The 14,987-nt window shown below is 43.6% G+C and overlaps 1 protein-coding gene across 1 annotated transcript in view; it reads right to left on the reverse strand.

Annotated features, from left to right (window-relative positions):
- Window positions 1-2,678: 2,678 nt before the first annotated feature.
- LOC109921465 (annexin A2-like) overlaps window positions 2,679-14,987 on the reverse strand; it is a 145,568-nt gene continuing 133,259 nt past the window's right edge. The window contains exon 13 of the mRNA XM_048617029.1: window positions 2,679-2,855. Coding sequence (XP_048472986.1) covers window positions 2,679-2,855 — 177 coding nt within the window. The remainder of the gene's footprint in view (window positions 2,856-14,987) is intronic.

Consider the following 14,987-nt stretch of genomic DNA (forward strand, 5'->3'; position numbering starts at 1 on the left):
TTCAAAGCATTAAATGAGGTAAAATGCGATAGAATTCCAATAATACAAAGTTAAAAAAGCCTGTAAACAAGGGCACAAATACAGCAACATAATAATGCAGAATTATCAAATCTTGCAAGTAGATTTTGCTATAAAACAAGGTTAAAAGCAGAAAATCCAGCACATCACAAACAACATATGATATGAATTAGAATTAGAATTAGAATTAGAATTAGAGTTAGCCTTTATCGTCATATATACTCAATGAGTACAGTGAAAAATTTATATGTCGCCATGTACAGTGCCATCTTAGGTACAAAGGTACCTTGGTACAGATTTTTTAGACAATAGGGAAGTAAAATGGCCACCATGGCAGAAATAAAAGTTCAGAACCACGGCCTTCCAACCCAGACTACACCTAGCTTCCAGTCCACACCGAATTCTGGGTCCAGACTGGATCAGGCTTCATCTTGAGGATCACGAGGCTGTGAGATCGCTTCAGTCCACCATGCCAGGCTGGTAGGTCATTACACTATCCCGGGAGGCCACTGCACCCGACCGGGAGGTCAACAGGTTTATAACAGCTTTAAAGGAAGAAAGGTAAATATCACATTAAGAATAAGTAGCAAGAGAAATAATACAACCCCAAGAATCTAATGCAAACAATAAAGCCAATGAAGAGCTCATTCATTTTAAGCTTAGCGTTAATGTCGCTGTTTATTGAATCAAATGCCGCGGCTGAAGTAACAAAAGTTGCAGCCTGAAGGGAAGAAACAACGTATTTCATGTGGAATAACCCCTAACAGCAAGCTATAAGTAACACTGTAACACAAAGAGCATTAGAATATTGGAACTACGTATACAGTGCACAATCAACACTTAGAACATGGAACATTGAACATAGAACATAGAACAGTACAATACAGTATAGGCCCTTTGGCCCACGATGTTGTGTCAACCTATTATCCTCCTAAGATCAAACTACCCTGCATACCCTACATTTTGCTATCCTCCATGTGCTTTTCCAAGAGTCGCTTAAATGTGCCTAATGTATCTGACCCCACTACCACCGCTGGCAGCGCATTCCATGCGCCCACCACTCTCTGTGTAAAGAACCTACCTCTGACATCTCCCCTCTACCTTCCTCCAATCACCTTAAAATTATGCCCCCTCGTAATAGTCATTTCCGCCCTGGGAAAAAGTCTCTGGCTATCCACTCTATCTATGCCTCTCATCATCTTGTAAACCTCTATCAAGTCACCCCTCATCTTTCTTCGCTCCAATGAGAAAAGCCCTTGCTCCCTCAACCTTTCCTCATAAGATCCGCCCTCGAATCCAGGCAGCATCCTGGTAAATCTCCTCTGCACCCTCTCTAAAGCTTCCACATCCTTCGTATAATGAGGCAACCGGAACTGAACATAATATTCCAAGTGTGGTCTAACCAGAGTTTTATAGAGCTGCAGCATAACCTCGTGGCTCCTAAACTCAATCCCCCTGCCAATGAAAGCCATCACACCATACGCCTTCTTTACAACCCTATCAACTTGGGGAGCAACTTTGAGGGATCTATGAACATGGACCTCAAGATCCCCCTGTTCCTCCACACTGCCGAGAATCCTGCCATTAACCCTATATTCTGCATTCAAATTTAACCTTCCAAAATGAATCATTTCACATTTTTCTGGGTTGAATTCCATCTGCCACTTCTTTGCCCAGCTCTGCATGCTAACTGTGGTTGTCTCTGTTGAGCCTGCACATGTCTTGAGTTCAACACCCTTGAAGTGGCAGAAGGTTTTCAACTAGTTTGAAGAGTATAATAGATCCAGGAATAAACTGTGGTTGGTCAATTGGTAAAGGAGCAACCTGCAGAATGTTTCATTGGGTCTCCTAGACAGATGGCAGAAATCAAAGGACAAAAGATTCCTTTGAGTTTACTGATGCTATCATAAAAACATTGTTTCATTCTGTTAATAGGATGGAAAACTGTGACTATGTGGCACTAGTGGAAGTGTTTTCTAATAGTATCTTAACTGAAGAAAATTCAGAGGACAAAAATAAGCGAAGTTTTTTTTAGAAAAGCAAACACTGAGAAGAATGAGCAGTATAACCCACTTGAACTCATTGAGGAAACATTAATTGTAGCTGTTACAATAGCGAAACAGTTTGGTAAACAAACAGATATAGTAGATTTAACACTGATTCATGACCGTCAATTGGCATGAACTAAAGATTTCAGCTTTTCAATCCTTTGTCTTGCAATAAAGTAGCAGTGACAAAGACCACATTAGATTTAGACTTAGATTTATTGTCACATGTATACAAAAAAATACAGTGAAAAGTGTTCTTTGCATGCTATACACAAAGTGTCGCTGCTCTCCAGTGTCATCTTGAAACACTGAATATATTGTAAAATTTTACTGCAATGGAGTTCATCTTCCTCTCTTCTTCCTGTTCCTTCTACACTGCTCTCCAGTTGCTGCTTGATATCAGCCAGGTTCTCTTAAATGGGGTCTCTGTAACGGGCTCTGGGCTCTCAATTATAGGCCTTTGCCACTGCCGCTCCACGATTGCCATGACCAAGCTGGAGCGATGGGCCTGGGGATGCTCCATACTTCCTGTTCCCCATCCGCCAGACGCTAGCTGTCAGGGACCTCCTCTTTCCTTTCCGCCAACACTACCGTTCCATCAGGCGACCGGGCCTAGTCGTGGACCTGGAACCTTGGCTCAGCCTGCGAGTCCAGGCCAGGGGAGTCAGCCTGAGACCTGCTCCCCGATTGCCAGGAGACCCAGGGCTGGTGTGGTGGTCGTGTCCAACTCGTCCTGGCATCGCTGCTGCTGCCACCGGAGGCCTCCTCCTTCACCTGCCAGCCTCCAGGCTTTAAAGAAAAGGAAAAATGAAATCGAGCAAAAGCAAAAAGAAGTCAAGAAAAAGAATCGAAAGAAAGTAGATGGGAGCGGACGAGCTATTTGTCCGCCATCTTGAATAACGTTAAATAAGCAGCAATTCTTCAGTAAGATGATGAAGGATGTGAAAAGGTCTGCACATGCACCGAGAATAAATGAAGACATCCAAACTACTCCAAAAAAGTTGCATTAAAGAGCTTACATTCCTCAGCAGAGACATATCAGCAGATTGAGAATAAAGACTAACCTGGCCAAAAGACAGTAGAGCTGTTTGTGACTCCATGGAAGCCAAACTAATGTCCATAGGTGCAGCACACAATCAAACAGAAATTAAGGATACTGCAAAGGAGAAATAATTTGCTTCAACAGAGTAGCCATCTTCCTTAATGGACATCCAAAAGATAAAATGCCTGCCCTCCATCCAGATAATGTTATTGGCCAACTCCCTGAATCAACAGGGTAGAGTTCCTCTGTGCTGGGAACTCAGGAGAGTAAGGGTGCTCCAGATAAGATAATGGTTTGGCTCTTGGTTTAATAGGAACACCATCCTTCATGAAGCAGACCCAAAAGATAGAAGATTATCCACCAACAGATTGATTCACAGGCGATCAGAATCAAGGTCAACAATTCTCAAAGCCAAAGATCCACCAGTTTCCCAAGTACAAAGAGAACACATTCTGGGAGGATTGTGGAGCTTCCAGACTGCCTTAATTTGTGTAATAGAGTCATACGGCACGTAAACAGACCCTTCTGTCCAGCAGTCCATGTCAACCATAATCCCAAACTAAACTAGTCCCACTTGCCTGCTCTTGGGCCATTTCCCTCCAAACATTTCTTATTCATCTACTTATCCAAAAATGTTTTAAACATTGTAACTGTATCCACATCCACCACTTCCTCTTGAAGTTCATTCCACACACAAACCACACGGAATAGAAGTTGCCCCTTGTGGTTGATTGGCTCACCGAGCTGGTTTGTTATTCCGCAGATGTTTCATTACCCTGCTGGGTAACATCATCAGTGCAGCCTCCGATTAAGCGCTGTTGTGTTTTCCCACCTGGTTTTTAAACTCTGGTGTCCATTCAGCTGGATTACCTCACTTCCGGTTTTCCTTCGCAGTGGAGTGTATATGGGGTCTAGCTCTATGTGTTTGTTGATGGCCTTCTTTGTGGAGAACCAGGCTTCTAGGAATTCCCGTGCTTGTCTCTGCTTTGCTTGTCCCAGTTGAATTGGTGGTTCTCCTTATCCGTGTGGATAGAGTGAGTATTGGTCGTGTCTTTTTGACCTTAGTTGCCCCATGTATCTTTTGTCAAACCTCTCTCCTCTCACCTTAAAAATATGCTCCCTAGTCTTAGCAGAGACTCAAAATGAGGAGTGTAGTGATTGTAACAAGGTCAGCCAGCTGGACCTCATAGAATGTCAGTTGTGGTTGTTAGTCAGGCCCAATCAGGGAGCCCTGGCTGACAGATAAAAAGGAGAATGTTGGAGATACTGACACTCTGGGAGCTGACTCTGAAAGTGCTAAAGTCAAGGACTGTTCATGGACAAATAAAGGGTGACATGGTGACATGGTGACATGGTGATGGGATACCAGCCTCTGTGGAGCTTTTTCAAGAATGGTTGGTGGCAAATGTAAAAGTAATTATAAAATTGAATATATGACCATTGACCATGGGAATGAAATGCTCCAAGGGTGGGTTGGAGGGAAAATGTTGTATATGCTAATGGTTCTCAAAGAGTTAATACTGGGAACTGTGTTTGCCTCTGTTGAACCTGAGAGTGCCATGCAATCTTAGATTAAAAAATAAACAATGTAGCTCAATAGCATGATGGAGTTCAGATTGGGCATCCCTATACTCTGATAGTTTTAACAATGATGTCTAACTAACCAATCTGCCTTGTATCTATTGCTATAATGCAGTAAAGTACATCTTGTTTTTAAGACAAGTGCCCTTTCGTGTTAAGACTCACTAACAGTTCATTCTCTACCACTGTTCCCCAAACTTCACAGGTGGTTGACACAACTGAGTAGCTAGCTTGGTAATCTCAAAGATCAGTTAAGAGTCAACCACACTGTTCTGAGTCTGGAGTCACGTGTAGGCCAGAATGGGTAAAGGATAACAGATCTCTTCCCCTCAAATCATTAGTGAACCAGATGGGATTTTATGACCATCATCATCCGTTACTCAGTCATATTATGCTTGCTTTTAATTCCAAACTGTTATTGAATTAGAATTTCACTATCTGCCATGTTAGGATGTGAGCTCTTCTCCTCAGAAGGTTAGCCTGCCCCCTTGGATAACCAGTCCAGTGACAAGTCTTGTATGTCTCTTCCTCTCCTTAGATCCAGACAGAGAGTAGGATTTGTGACGGCACCCTAACCTGACCATCAGCTGTTGTGTTTATTTCTACAACATGTACAAGACTCAGCCCTGTCTGAAAAGGGACACTCCTTGTTCTTTATCTGTATCCCCCCAGTTCCAGTCTTGCCTCAGAAGAGGAAAGAGACTCCGCCTTTCACACCTCTCGAGTCCCTCCACAATCTTGTAGATGTAAAGTATCACCTGATGAGTTTTAAGATTAAAACATCGATCAACAACAGTCCACTTTATCTGTCCATCTGTGGAACACAATGGGTGGGATATTCCAGCAGGATCCGGGACCCTGACATCAGGATCAAATGGTTGTCCTGTGTCGGGGTGGGGGAGTCCTTTTCCCAGATGCAGGCTCCTAATTTCCTATCTCTGTACTTGTCATCCTCATAAGGATATAAGGGGGCAATGAACCCCATCATGACTATTAGCCATGGTCAATGGAGGATTACAGGAATAAAGTAGGGGGCCGAGTGGAATGCTCTTCAGAGGGTCAGTGCAGAATCACTGGGCTGAATGGCCACTTTCTGCAGTGCAGGGATTCTATGAGGCATATCCCCATCTGTTTAGTGAAGCCTCTGTGAAGAACCCTTTTGGAAAAGGGCGCAAATGTGGTGAAGAAATGATTTGCTCCGCTCCTGGGGGATTGTAGCTGAAATAACTCCACAGAAGCTGGTATCCCATCACCAAGTCATTGTTTATTTACACGTGAAGAGTCCTTGACACTGATCCAGCTCCCTCAAAGCTAGCTCTCAGAGTGGACAGAACCTCTGAGACTCCTGTTTCTATCTGTCAGCCAGGGCTCCCTGATTGGACCAGGTTAACAGCCCCAATCAGGGAACTCATATTCTATGATGTCCAACTGGCTGACCTCATTACAATCACTACATCCCTATAACCCTCCGAGTCCGAGAACATAGGCCAGCTCTTTTTTTTGTAGCTTCTCCTTGGGGTGTTAAAACTTAGTGTCAGCTTTGTCCAACTCTGCCTCTGATATGGGCAGTGTGTAACACACAGTAGCTCACCTACATAGAAACTCTGCTGGAGCTATCCCTGTAGCTGGTCATATAGGAACTGGGACAGTTTGGTATCTAGCGAAGCTTTGGGTTGTTTCTTCAAGCCTACCTTCAAAATTTGGACTGCTCTTTATGCCAGACCATTGGATGATAGATGTTATAGGGCTGTCCTTATATGACAAATACCATTTGACTTTAGGTAATAGTTGAATTCCCTGCTGGTAAACGATGGCCATTATTTGTGACCAACACTTTCGGAAGTTTGTGTATTGCAAAAGATGTGTGCAGTTTCTCTATCATCGTCCCTGTGTTTGACGAATGAGTGGGCATCCACAATGACTAAGAACATTGAGCCCAAGAAAGGACCTGCATAGTTAACATGTAACTGAGTCCAGGTTTTACTGCCAACACATTCCCCGCATTGCTGGCAGTAACTTTTGTCCTTGTTGGCACTGCCCCATCACGCAGCTGTATCTGTATCTAATCCTGGCCACCAGACTTAACGTCTACCCAACATCTTCATTTTGGAGACCCCTGGATGACCCTGGCGGAGTTCAACCAGTACCTGGTGGCAACCTTTGCTCGGGACAATCTCTCTTACTCCCCATAATAATATGCCCGTTCATTGTGATCTGGTGTCTCTGGGTCCAAAAAGGTTTCAGTTCTGGTTGTGATGGCCCTTCGGTTTCCCCCATCACCACCAGCTGTTCAGTTTTGCCAGGGCCGGATCTTCCTGCATCCAAAGTCTGAAATTCTTAGCTGTGACTGGAGGTGTATCCAGAAAATTTAAAACCATTACAGACTCTTCCAGTGGTGGTCCCACCAGTGGTATATCTGCCAGTGCAAGGTGGTTCAATGTATCCTCATTTGCACAGACAGTGTTCCAACTTGTAATTTTACGCACTTAGTATTACAGCCCACCGCTGAATTCAGCCTGAAGCTATGGGCAGCCCTGCCTTGTCCTCTTTAAGTAGACCTAGCAGGGGTTTGCAGTCCATTATTACAAATTTATGCCTGTAAAGGTATTAGTGGACTTTCCAGTGTGTGCACTCTCCTAGATACTGGCCTATAAGTTCTCTTACTCAACTTGGGTCTAGTGGCAATCTTTTGCTGTCTTGAATCTGTATACAGGCAGCAACTATAATGGTTTGCTGAAACCATTGCTGAAGAACATTTTACCAATTTGACTGAGGCTTGGCTTTGTTTTGGGGTTTAGTTGTGAGGTGACCTAGAGTCCCTCTGTTCAGGATTTGTCCTGAATGAGGTTATGGAATTGCCTTCACTCAAGTGATGTTCCCCAAGCTCAGTCGAATTGGTGAGGATATCCATTTCCATCAGAATGTCCTGCAACTCATATCCTCCACTTGTTGCATTTTCCAATGATAAAGCCAGACATGGTGCTTTTGCACAGTTACATCATTAATCCCATATACCAAGCGGTCTCTCAGCATCTCAATGAGGGTTAAACCAAAGTCTCATTCAGAGGTTGTCTTAACTAGGTCAGAAATCCCAATGGTTCTGGAATTGCCAAGTAAAACCAACAGCATCTCAAAATTAGAGGAGGCTTGTATCGTAATATTCCATAACCACGTCAACTCTTGAAAAGTTTTAGAATCTGGCGCCTCAGAGAAAGTTAGGCTCCCAGTAACTGAAAAAGTTGCTGGTCCGGAGATTTGTCAAGAGAATTACTTGTTGCTTTTCACCTCCTCCTCATGTCATTTGCCTGGAAAAATAATTCTCCTGGCAAGCTCCTTGACCCGCAGCTTTTTCGGTTACTAGTAGCCTAACTATCCCCGAGGCACTAGATACTAAACCTTACAAGCATTGAAAGATTAATTTAAGGAATATTATGACAACATGCTGGGCCAGGTCTTCGATGACAGTGTTGAATGAATCAAGCTTCCCAAGTAATGGCATGATGCCAGATAGGCTTATCCCAACTCATGCCGTGACTCCTTGGACAGCACTTTACAAACACATGACCTCTACCACCAATAAGGACAAGGCAGAGGATGCATAAGAACATCCAAATTTCTCCCTGAAGCCACACACATTAGCCTAACTTGGAACTCTACTGCTGCTCCTTCACTGTTGCTGGGTCAAGATTCCAGAACCCATTCCCTAACAGAACTTTGGGTGGATCTTCGCCCAAGGGATGATCGTTGTTCCCCAAAAAAAAGCTCACTACCACCTTCTCAAGGGCAGTTAGTGATGCGCAATAAATTGCCCAGCAACACTCACATCTATGAACAAATCATATATTTAAAAAATCCTACCTGTACCCAACCCATCTATTTTGGAGAATTAACATTCCCCTTTGTGATTTTTAAATATTACAGGAAAGTGATTTTGACTGCAATTTCCCACTTCTCATTTACACAAGTCGTGTTGCCACTAATATCCATTTTAAATCTCAGATATTTTTCAACAAAATCGTCAGCATAAAATGTGTATGGAGTTGTCCATGGACAGCTGATAGATTTAAGGAGAGGGGGTAGAATTTGATAGGCTCCCAAACTAGGCCTGGGCTTGGAGATTAAACTGTGGCTATTCATAGAGTTGTAGGTGGCACCTAAACATGTGGCACCGAACGTCTTGCTGAGTGGCTACTCACTCAGGAAAACCTGCAGGATGACATGAGCTTCCAACGCTTGAATCAGATTGCACCTCCTGAAGGTGAGCTGCACTGTGCACGTAAATGGACGTGCAAAAATCTCCATTGTAGATTTAGACCTTTACTTCAGCTGGGCCATGTTCTTGGAAACTGAGCTTCAAGATACCAGATGTTAGGATGTCTATGACCAGAAAATGGCCAGATGGTGTGAAATATGGATTGTATGTGAGATGTGTGGGATGGCCACCTCCTGGAGCATACAATTAAGAAAACTCTTAATCTCCTTGATACTCCATATGGTCTCCAGTTGAGCTCAGGCTGCTGGAGAATGTTCTGATACAAGTGGTTCCCCTAGGATGCTTGAAGTGTCATAGAATCATAGGATCCCTACAGTGTGGAACAGGCCATTTGGCCCAACAAGTCCACACTGCCCCTCCCACCCAGACCCATTCCCCTAATTTCCCATGTCTAACCCACACACCCCTGGGCACTAGGGGCAATTTAGCATTGCCAATCCACCTAACCTGCACATCTTTGGACTGTGGGAGAAAACCGGAGCACCTGGGGGAAACGCATGCAGACACAGGGAGAATGTGCAAACTCCACACAGACAGTTGCCAGGGCTGGAATCAAACCCGGGACCCTGGCGCTGTGAGGCAGCAGTGCTAACCACTGAGCCACTGAGCCACCGTGCCACTGTGCCACCCCTGACATTCTTAAATGGCACGGGAATTGCTAGCATCATGTCTCAGCTAATTAATCTCTATTCTCCATCTCTTAGAACATAGTTAGTACTTTATTGCCGCAGGGGAAAGAAAATCCTGTTTTTATGTCAATAAAAGTTCCAAAGAATTGAGTCATTTCACTGTAATGAACAGTTCCAACAAGCCACTATTGGGCTATCTGTGCAACTGCAAGTAATCAGCTGGTTTACGACCTTACAGGACATTGGTGAGGCCACCTTTGGAATGCTGTATATACTTCTGGTCGCTCTGCTACAGGAAGGATGTTATTGAACTGGAAGCGGTATAGAAAAGATTTACAAGAATGTTACCTAGAATGGAGGGTTTAAGTTATGAGGAGAGGCTGAATAGGGTGAGACGTTTTTCCCTACAGCTGAGGGATGACCTTATGCAGGTTTATCAAATCATGAGGAGCATAAGTAAGGTGAAGAGCCAAGGACTTTTCCCCAGGGTAGGGGAGTTTGAAACTAGCGGGCATAGGTCTAAGGTGAGTGGGGAAAGATATAAAAGGGACCTGAAGGGCAACTTTTTCACACAAGAAGTGGAGCGGGTATGGAACAAACTGCCAGCAGAAATGGTAGATGTGGGTACAATTGCACCATTTAAAAGACATTTGGATGGGTACACAAATAGGAAAGTTTAGCGAGATATGGGCCAAAGACAGGCAAATGGGATTAGTTCAGTCTGGGAAAGCTGCTCATCATGGAAAAGTTGGACCGAAGGGCCTGTTTCTGTGCTGTAAGGTTCTGTGACTCTGTAATTCTTGTAACTCAAAGATAACTGTTGTGAACAAATTTCTTTAGGCGTGTACTTTTCTCTCTTGCCTCTGAACTAACCCCACAGAGGCCGGTATCCAAGTCATTGTTTATTTACATGTGGAGAGTCCTTGACACTGATCTACCTCCCTTAAAGCCATCTCTTAGAGTGAACAGAACCTCTGATACTCCTGTTGCTATCTGTCAGCCAGGGCTCCCTAATTGGATCACGTTAACAGCCCCAATCAAGGAACTCATGTTCTATGAGGTCCACCTGGCTGGCCTCATTACAATCACATCAGTAGTTCTGTCACATGAATACATCCCTGATAACTGCTGGTGAAATTTTTATGGGGCATTGGGGTATCTCATGTGTGCTAAGTGGAGTCTCAGTGAGAGGCCCAGTCAAGCAGTAGCAAGGCCAATGGTAGGCCTTTCACCAGGATCAGGATCCTGGTCTGGGGGCAAGGGTAGACAAATCATAGGTTGGCAGCTCTTGTACACCACTACGGCACCGGGGCGCCTGTGTCTGCTACTGGAACGATAGGCACCAGCATCTTAGGCCATGGCTAGGTCATGGTCTGGGAGTTGCAGGGAGAGGGTCTGGAAGGGAATTGGGGTAGCTCTCAGCAGGATACTGCTTCCCGATGGTGAGTGGTTTTGATCTAGGACTAATCCAGGGAATGGCAAGTTAGCTGCGCAGTTTTACCCATCATGCATGTTGCATGTTGCCAGGCCTGCTATTACCTTAATTGTAGCAGTCATTAAATGACAAACTCAAGGCATCAAATAGCAACAGGGCAAGTTGTGTCCTCTGTGGGGATCCCAGCCCAGAGCCTAATTCTGGCAGAGGTGAGAAGGGTATGAGAGATAGCTAATTAAATGGCCGTTCCACCTTCAAACATGCGACAAGAGAGGGCAGGAAATGTTGCCCCAACACAAGGAGTGATTCTCACTGTTCAGAACGCTAACATTTCATCAAAATTCTTTAAGGACATGATTTGATCAAAAACCTTTCCTGCTCATTCAGCACTCTCTCAACCCTTATAGGGCCCACATTCCCAAGAAATCTGGATGGCATTTGCCCTGATTGTCACTGCTGGTTAGTACCTGAGAGGGTTCACTGACATCACAAGATAAACACCATCTATCAGGGGATAAAGGTTTTATGGGAGGGGCTTACCAATGTCTCAGCTTATTTTGGTTCTGCTTCTGTGCTTGTTGCCAACACAGTGTGAGAATGGTTTTGTAGCTGCAATGTGAACTTACTCTTAAATTGAGCCTGATCCGTCACAAGAGGCAGCCAGGTATCTTGAATATGATTCAACTAATTATTGAGTAATATGTAATAAATCTATTTCCTGTTCATCAAGAGTAAGTCTATCTTCTGCCTAAGATGTTGCATGTACGTCTTTCCCCATATGGTATGAGAGGTTCAACTATTACCAGAAGAAGAATTGGAAGCAGCAAATCTAACTAGGATATCCTAGATAGAGTCATCGATGCATAGAGTCATACCGCACGGAAACAGATCCTTCGGTCCAACCAGCCCATGTCGACCATAGTCCTACACTAAACTAGTCCCTCCTGCCCGCTCTTGGCCCATATCCCTCCAAACATTTCCTATTCGTGTACTTATCATAATGTCTTTTCAACATTGTAACTGTACCCACATCCACTACTTCCTCTGAAGTTTATTCCACACACGAACCACGCTCCGTGTAAAAAAAAATTGCCCCTCATGTCTTTTTTAAATCTTTCTCCTCTCACCTTAAAATATATATCCCCTAGTCTTGAAATTTCCTAATCTAGGGAAAAGACATCTGCCATTCACCCAATCTGTGTCCTTCCTGATTTTATAAACCTCTATAAGGTCATCCTCAACTTCCTACACTCCAGCAAAACCAATCCCAGCCTATCCAAACTCTCCTGATAACTCAGACCTTTTATTCCTGGCAGCATCCTGCTAAATCTTTTCTGAACTCCAGCATAATGATATCCTTCCTAGAACAGGATGACCAGAACTGGACACGGTACTCCAGAAGAGGCCTCACAAATGTCCTGTACAACCTCAACATGACGTCCCAACTCAAAAGTCTGAGCAATGAAGGCAAGTGTGCTAAACGCCTTCTTAACCACTTTATCTACATGTGACGCAAACTTCAAAGAATTATCTAAGTGAAGCCCTTGGTCTCTCTGTTCTACAGCACTACCCAAGGCTTTACTTTTAATTGAATGAGTCTTGCTCTTGCTTGTTTCACCAAAACGCAATTCCTCGCATTTATCCAAATTAAGCTCCATTTGCCACTCCTCAGCTTATAGACCCAATTGATCAAGATGTCTTTGTAATCTTACATAACCTTCTTCACACTACCACTAATTTGGATGTGATCGACAAATTTATTAACTGTACCTCCTATAATCTCACCTAAAACATTTACATAAATGACAAAGGGAAGCAGACCCAACACAATATGATAAAGTGGTGACAGCTGTGAGAATGTTGCCAATTACAAGCCGTCTGACTATCACAGGCACTTTATCAAAGTCCATAGAAATGTTAGCTGTGTTAGTGAGTTGCTTCTACCCTAATTCAGAACATTTTAGGTTCTAGCCCTTAGCTTGGAAAACAGAGGTTGATAGAGAAATGCAGTGTGATACTGAGGGAGTGTTGCATTGTTGAACAACAGCAACTTATATTTATATGACACCTTTAACATGATGATTGATTGATTTGTTGTTGTCCCATGTACCGAGATAGAGTGAAGAGTAGTGTTTTGTGTACTATACAGGCAGGTCGTACATTACAAAGTGCACCAGGATAGCAGAACAGAGTGCAGAGTACAGTGTTACAGCCGCAGAGATGGTGCAGAGAGAGACATCAGAATTAACATTTGAGAAGCCCCTTCAAAAGTCTGATAACAGCGGGGAAGAAATTGTTCTTGAATCTGTTTGTGCATGTATACAAACTATTATATCTTCTGCCCGATGGAAGAGAGTATAACCAGAGTGGGAGGGCTCCTTGATTATGTTGCCTGCTTTCCACTTGGGAAGTATAGAGGAAGTTTAATGGATGGAAGATGGACTGGGCTGCGTTGGCAACTCTCAGTTGTTTCTTTCGGTCTTGGGCAGACACTTCCCAGGAGCATTACAAACTGAAGGCACTCTCCTTTCAGTACAGATGTTAAAAGCAAGCTCTTGTCTTCTGCCTCAAGCGGCCAGAAAGGATCCCATGGCAGATTTGCAAAGAAGGGCAGGCACTCTGCTCAATGTTTACCTCTCATCCAAAGTCGCAAGAACAGAATATCTGCTCATGTTCATTTTTCTGCTTGGTGGAGCTTGTACAATTGGCTCCCACGTTTCCTAAATGACGACAGCGGCTATGTTTCCAAAATCTTGCTCAACTGGGTGTTTTCATGCTCTGTGCTTGTGAAAGGTGCTATCCTTAAAAGTTTGTAATATCTACTGCATTTCCCTCACTTTCTTTGTCTGTTAGGTCTTCAAAGAATTGAATATGATTGATTTATCCTGACCCTCCATTTAGAAATTCAAGCTGTATGTTTTCATTATATTTATCTTCTCTACATGTTGTGCTTTCTGATCTTTTAGAATGATTCTTCTGGTTTTCCTACTACTGACAACAAGTCAACCGTTGTGTAGTTCCCTCGATCTAATCCATGTCCCTTTTTGAAGATTGGAGTCACACCTGCTGCTCTGCAATAATGATGCGTTCAAAAGGGATTAAGCTGTACACCAATTCATAAATGTTTCAACTAAAAAAGAACCTCACTGACACAAACCCTACAAATAAACTTGTTCGACTCTCCAGAGAGTAACTTGAAGGTACTGCCTCCTCCGTTAACCCAGGCAGGTGGATAAAGAGTGGAATTTCAAGCTGATACCCTGCGTGAGTTGTCAACGAACAGCCTGAGATCTCCTCTCAAAGTGTTGTCAGTTTGGAACCCCATTTAAAGAGAAGCAAACTGCAGCTCATTGTTTTAAGTCTTGTTTGTGACAGATATCAACTCAGCTAATTACTGACCGAGATCCTAATTCCTTGTTCCATGGTCGTTGAAAGTTACTGTTTGATCAAACCTCATTGGCATCCACAGTCTGGTCTTCCCATTTCTCCCCAATCCTGAAATAATTGGCACCATCCACTGAATGTTGGAATATTACTGGCCCTTTATTACACATTAGGAGGCAATGTTATTACTTCTTTTAAGGAACTTTGCTGTCCTCTTTCTCTCGATTTTATTGCCTTGTGACATTAGACTGAATTGATGCAGAGGAACATACTGCACCATTGCTCCTTGATGGGAACACAGCTGCACCCCCATTCAAATTCACCTCCTGCACCGATATGTTCCAGAACCTGGGGACAGAGACCCACGAGATGCAATAGAACTTTCTGAAAAAAGGACCTTCCAGAAACAATGCAAGGGTTCAGGCGTGAATCAGGCAGAGACAGTGGCAAACTATGGCAGAATTAAATGGAAATCTCTTCAGACTAGAAGTCCGATCAATGTCGACAGTACAATCAGCTTTCTCTTTTTAAAACAACTGAGGTTACAATTTTAAGATGTGGTGCTGGATGAACACAG

The sequence above is a fragment of the Rhincodon typus genome, chromosome 36 (genome assembly GCF_021869965.1).
Source record: "Rhincodon typus isolate 14 chromosome 36, sRhiTyp1.1, whole genome shotgun sequence".
In the NCBI taxonomy this organism is placed as follows: domain Eukaryota; kingdom Metazoa; phylum Chordata; class Chondrichthyes; order Orectolobiformes; family Rhincodontidae; genus Rhincodon; species Rhincodon typus.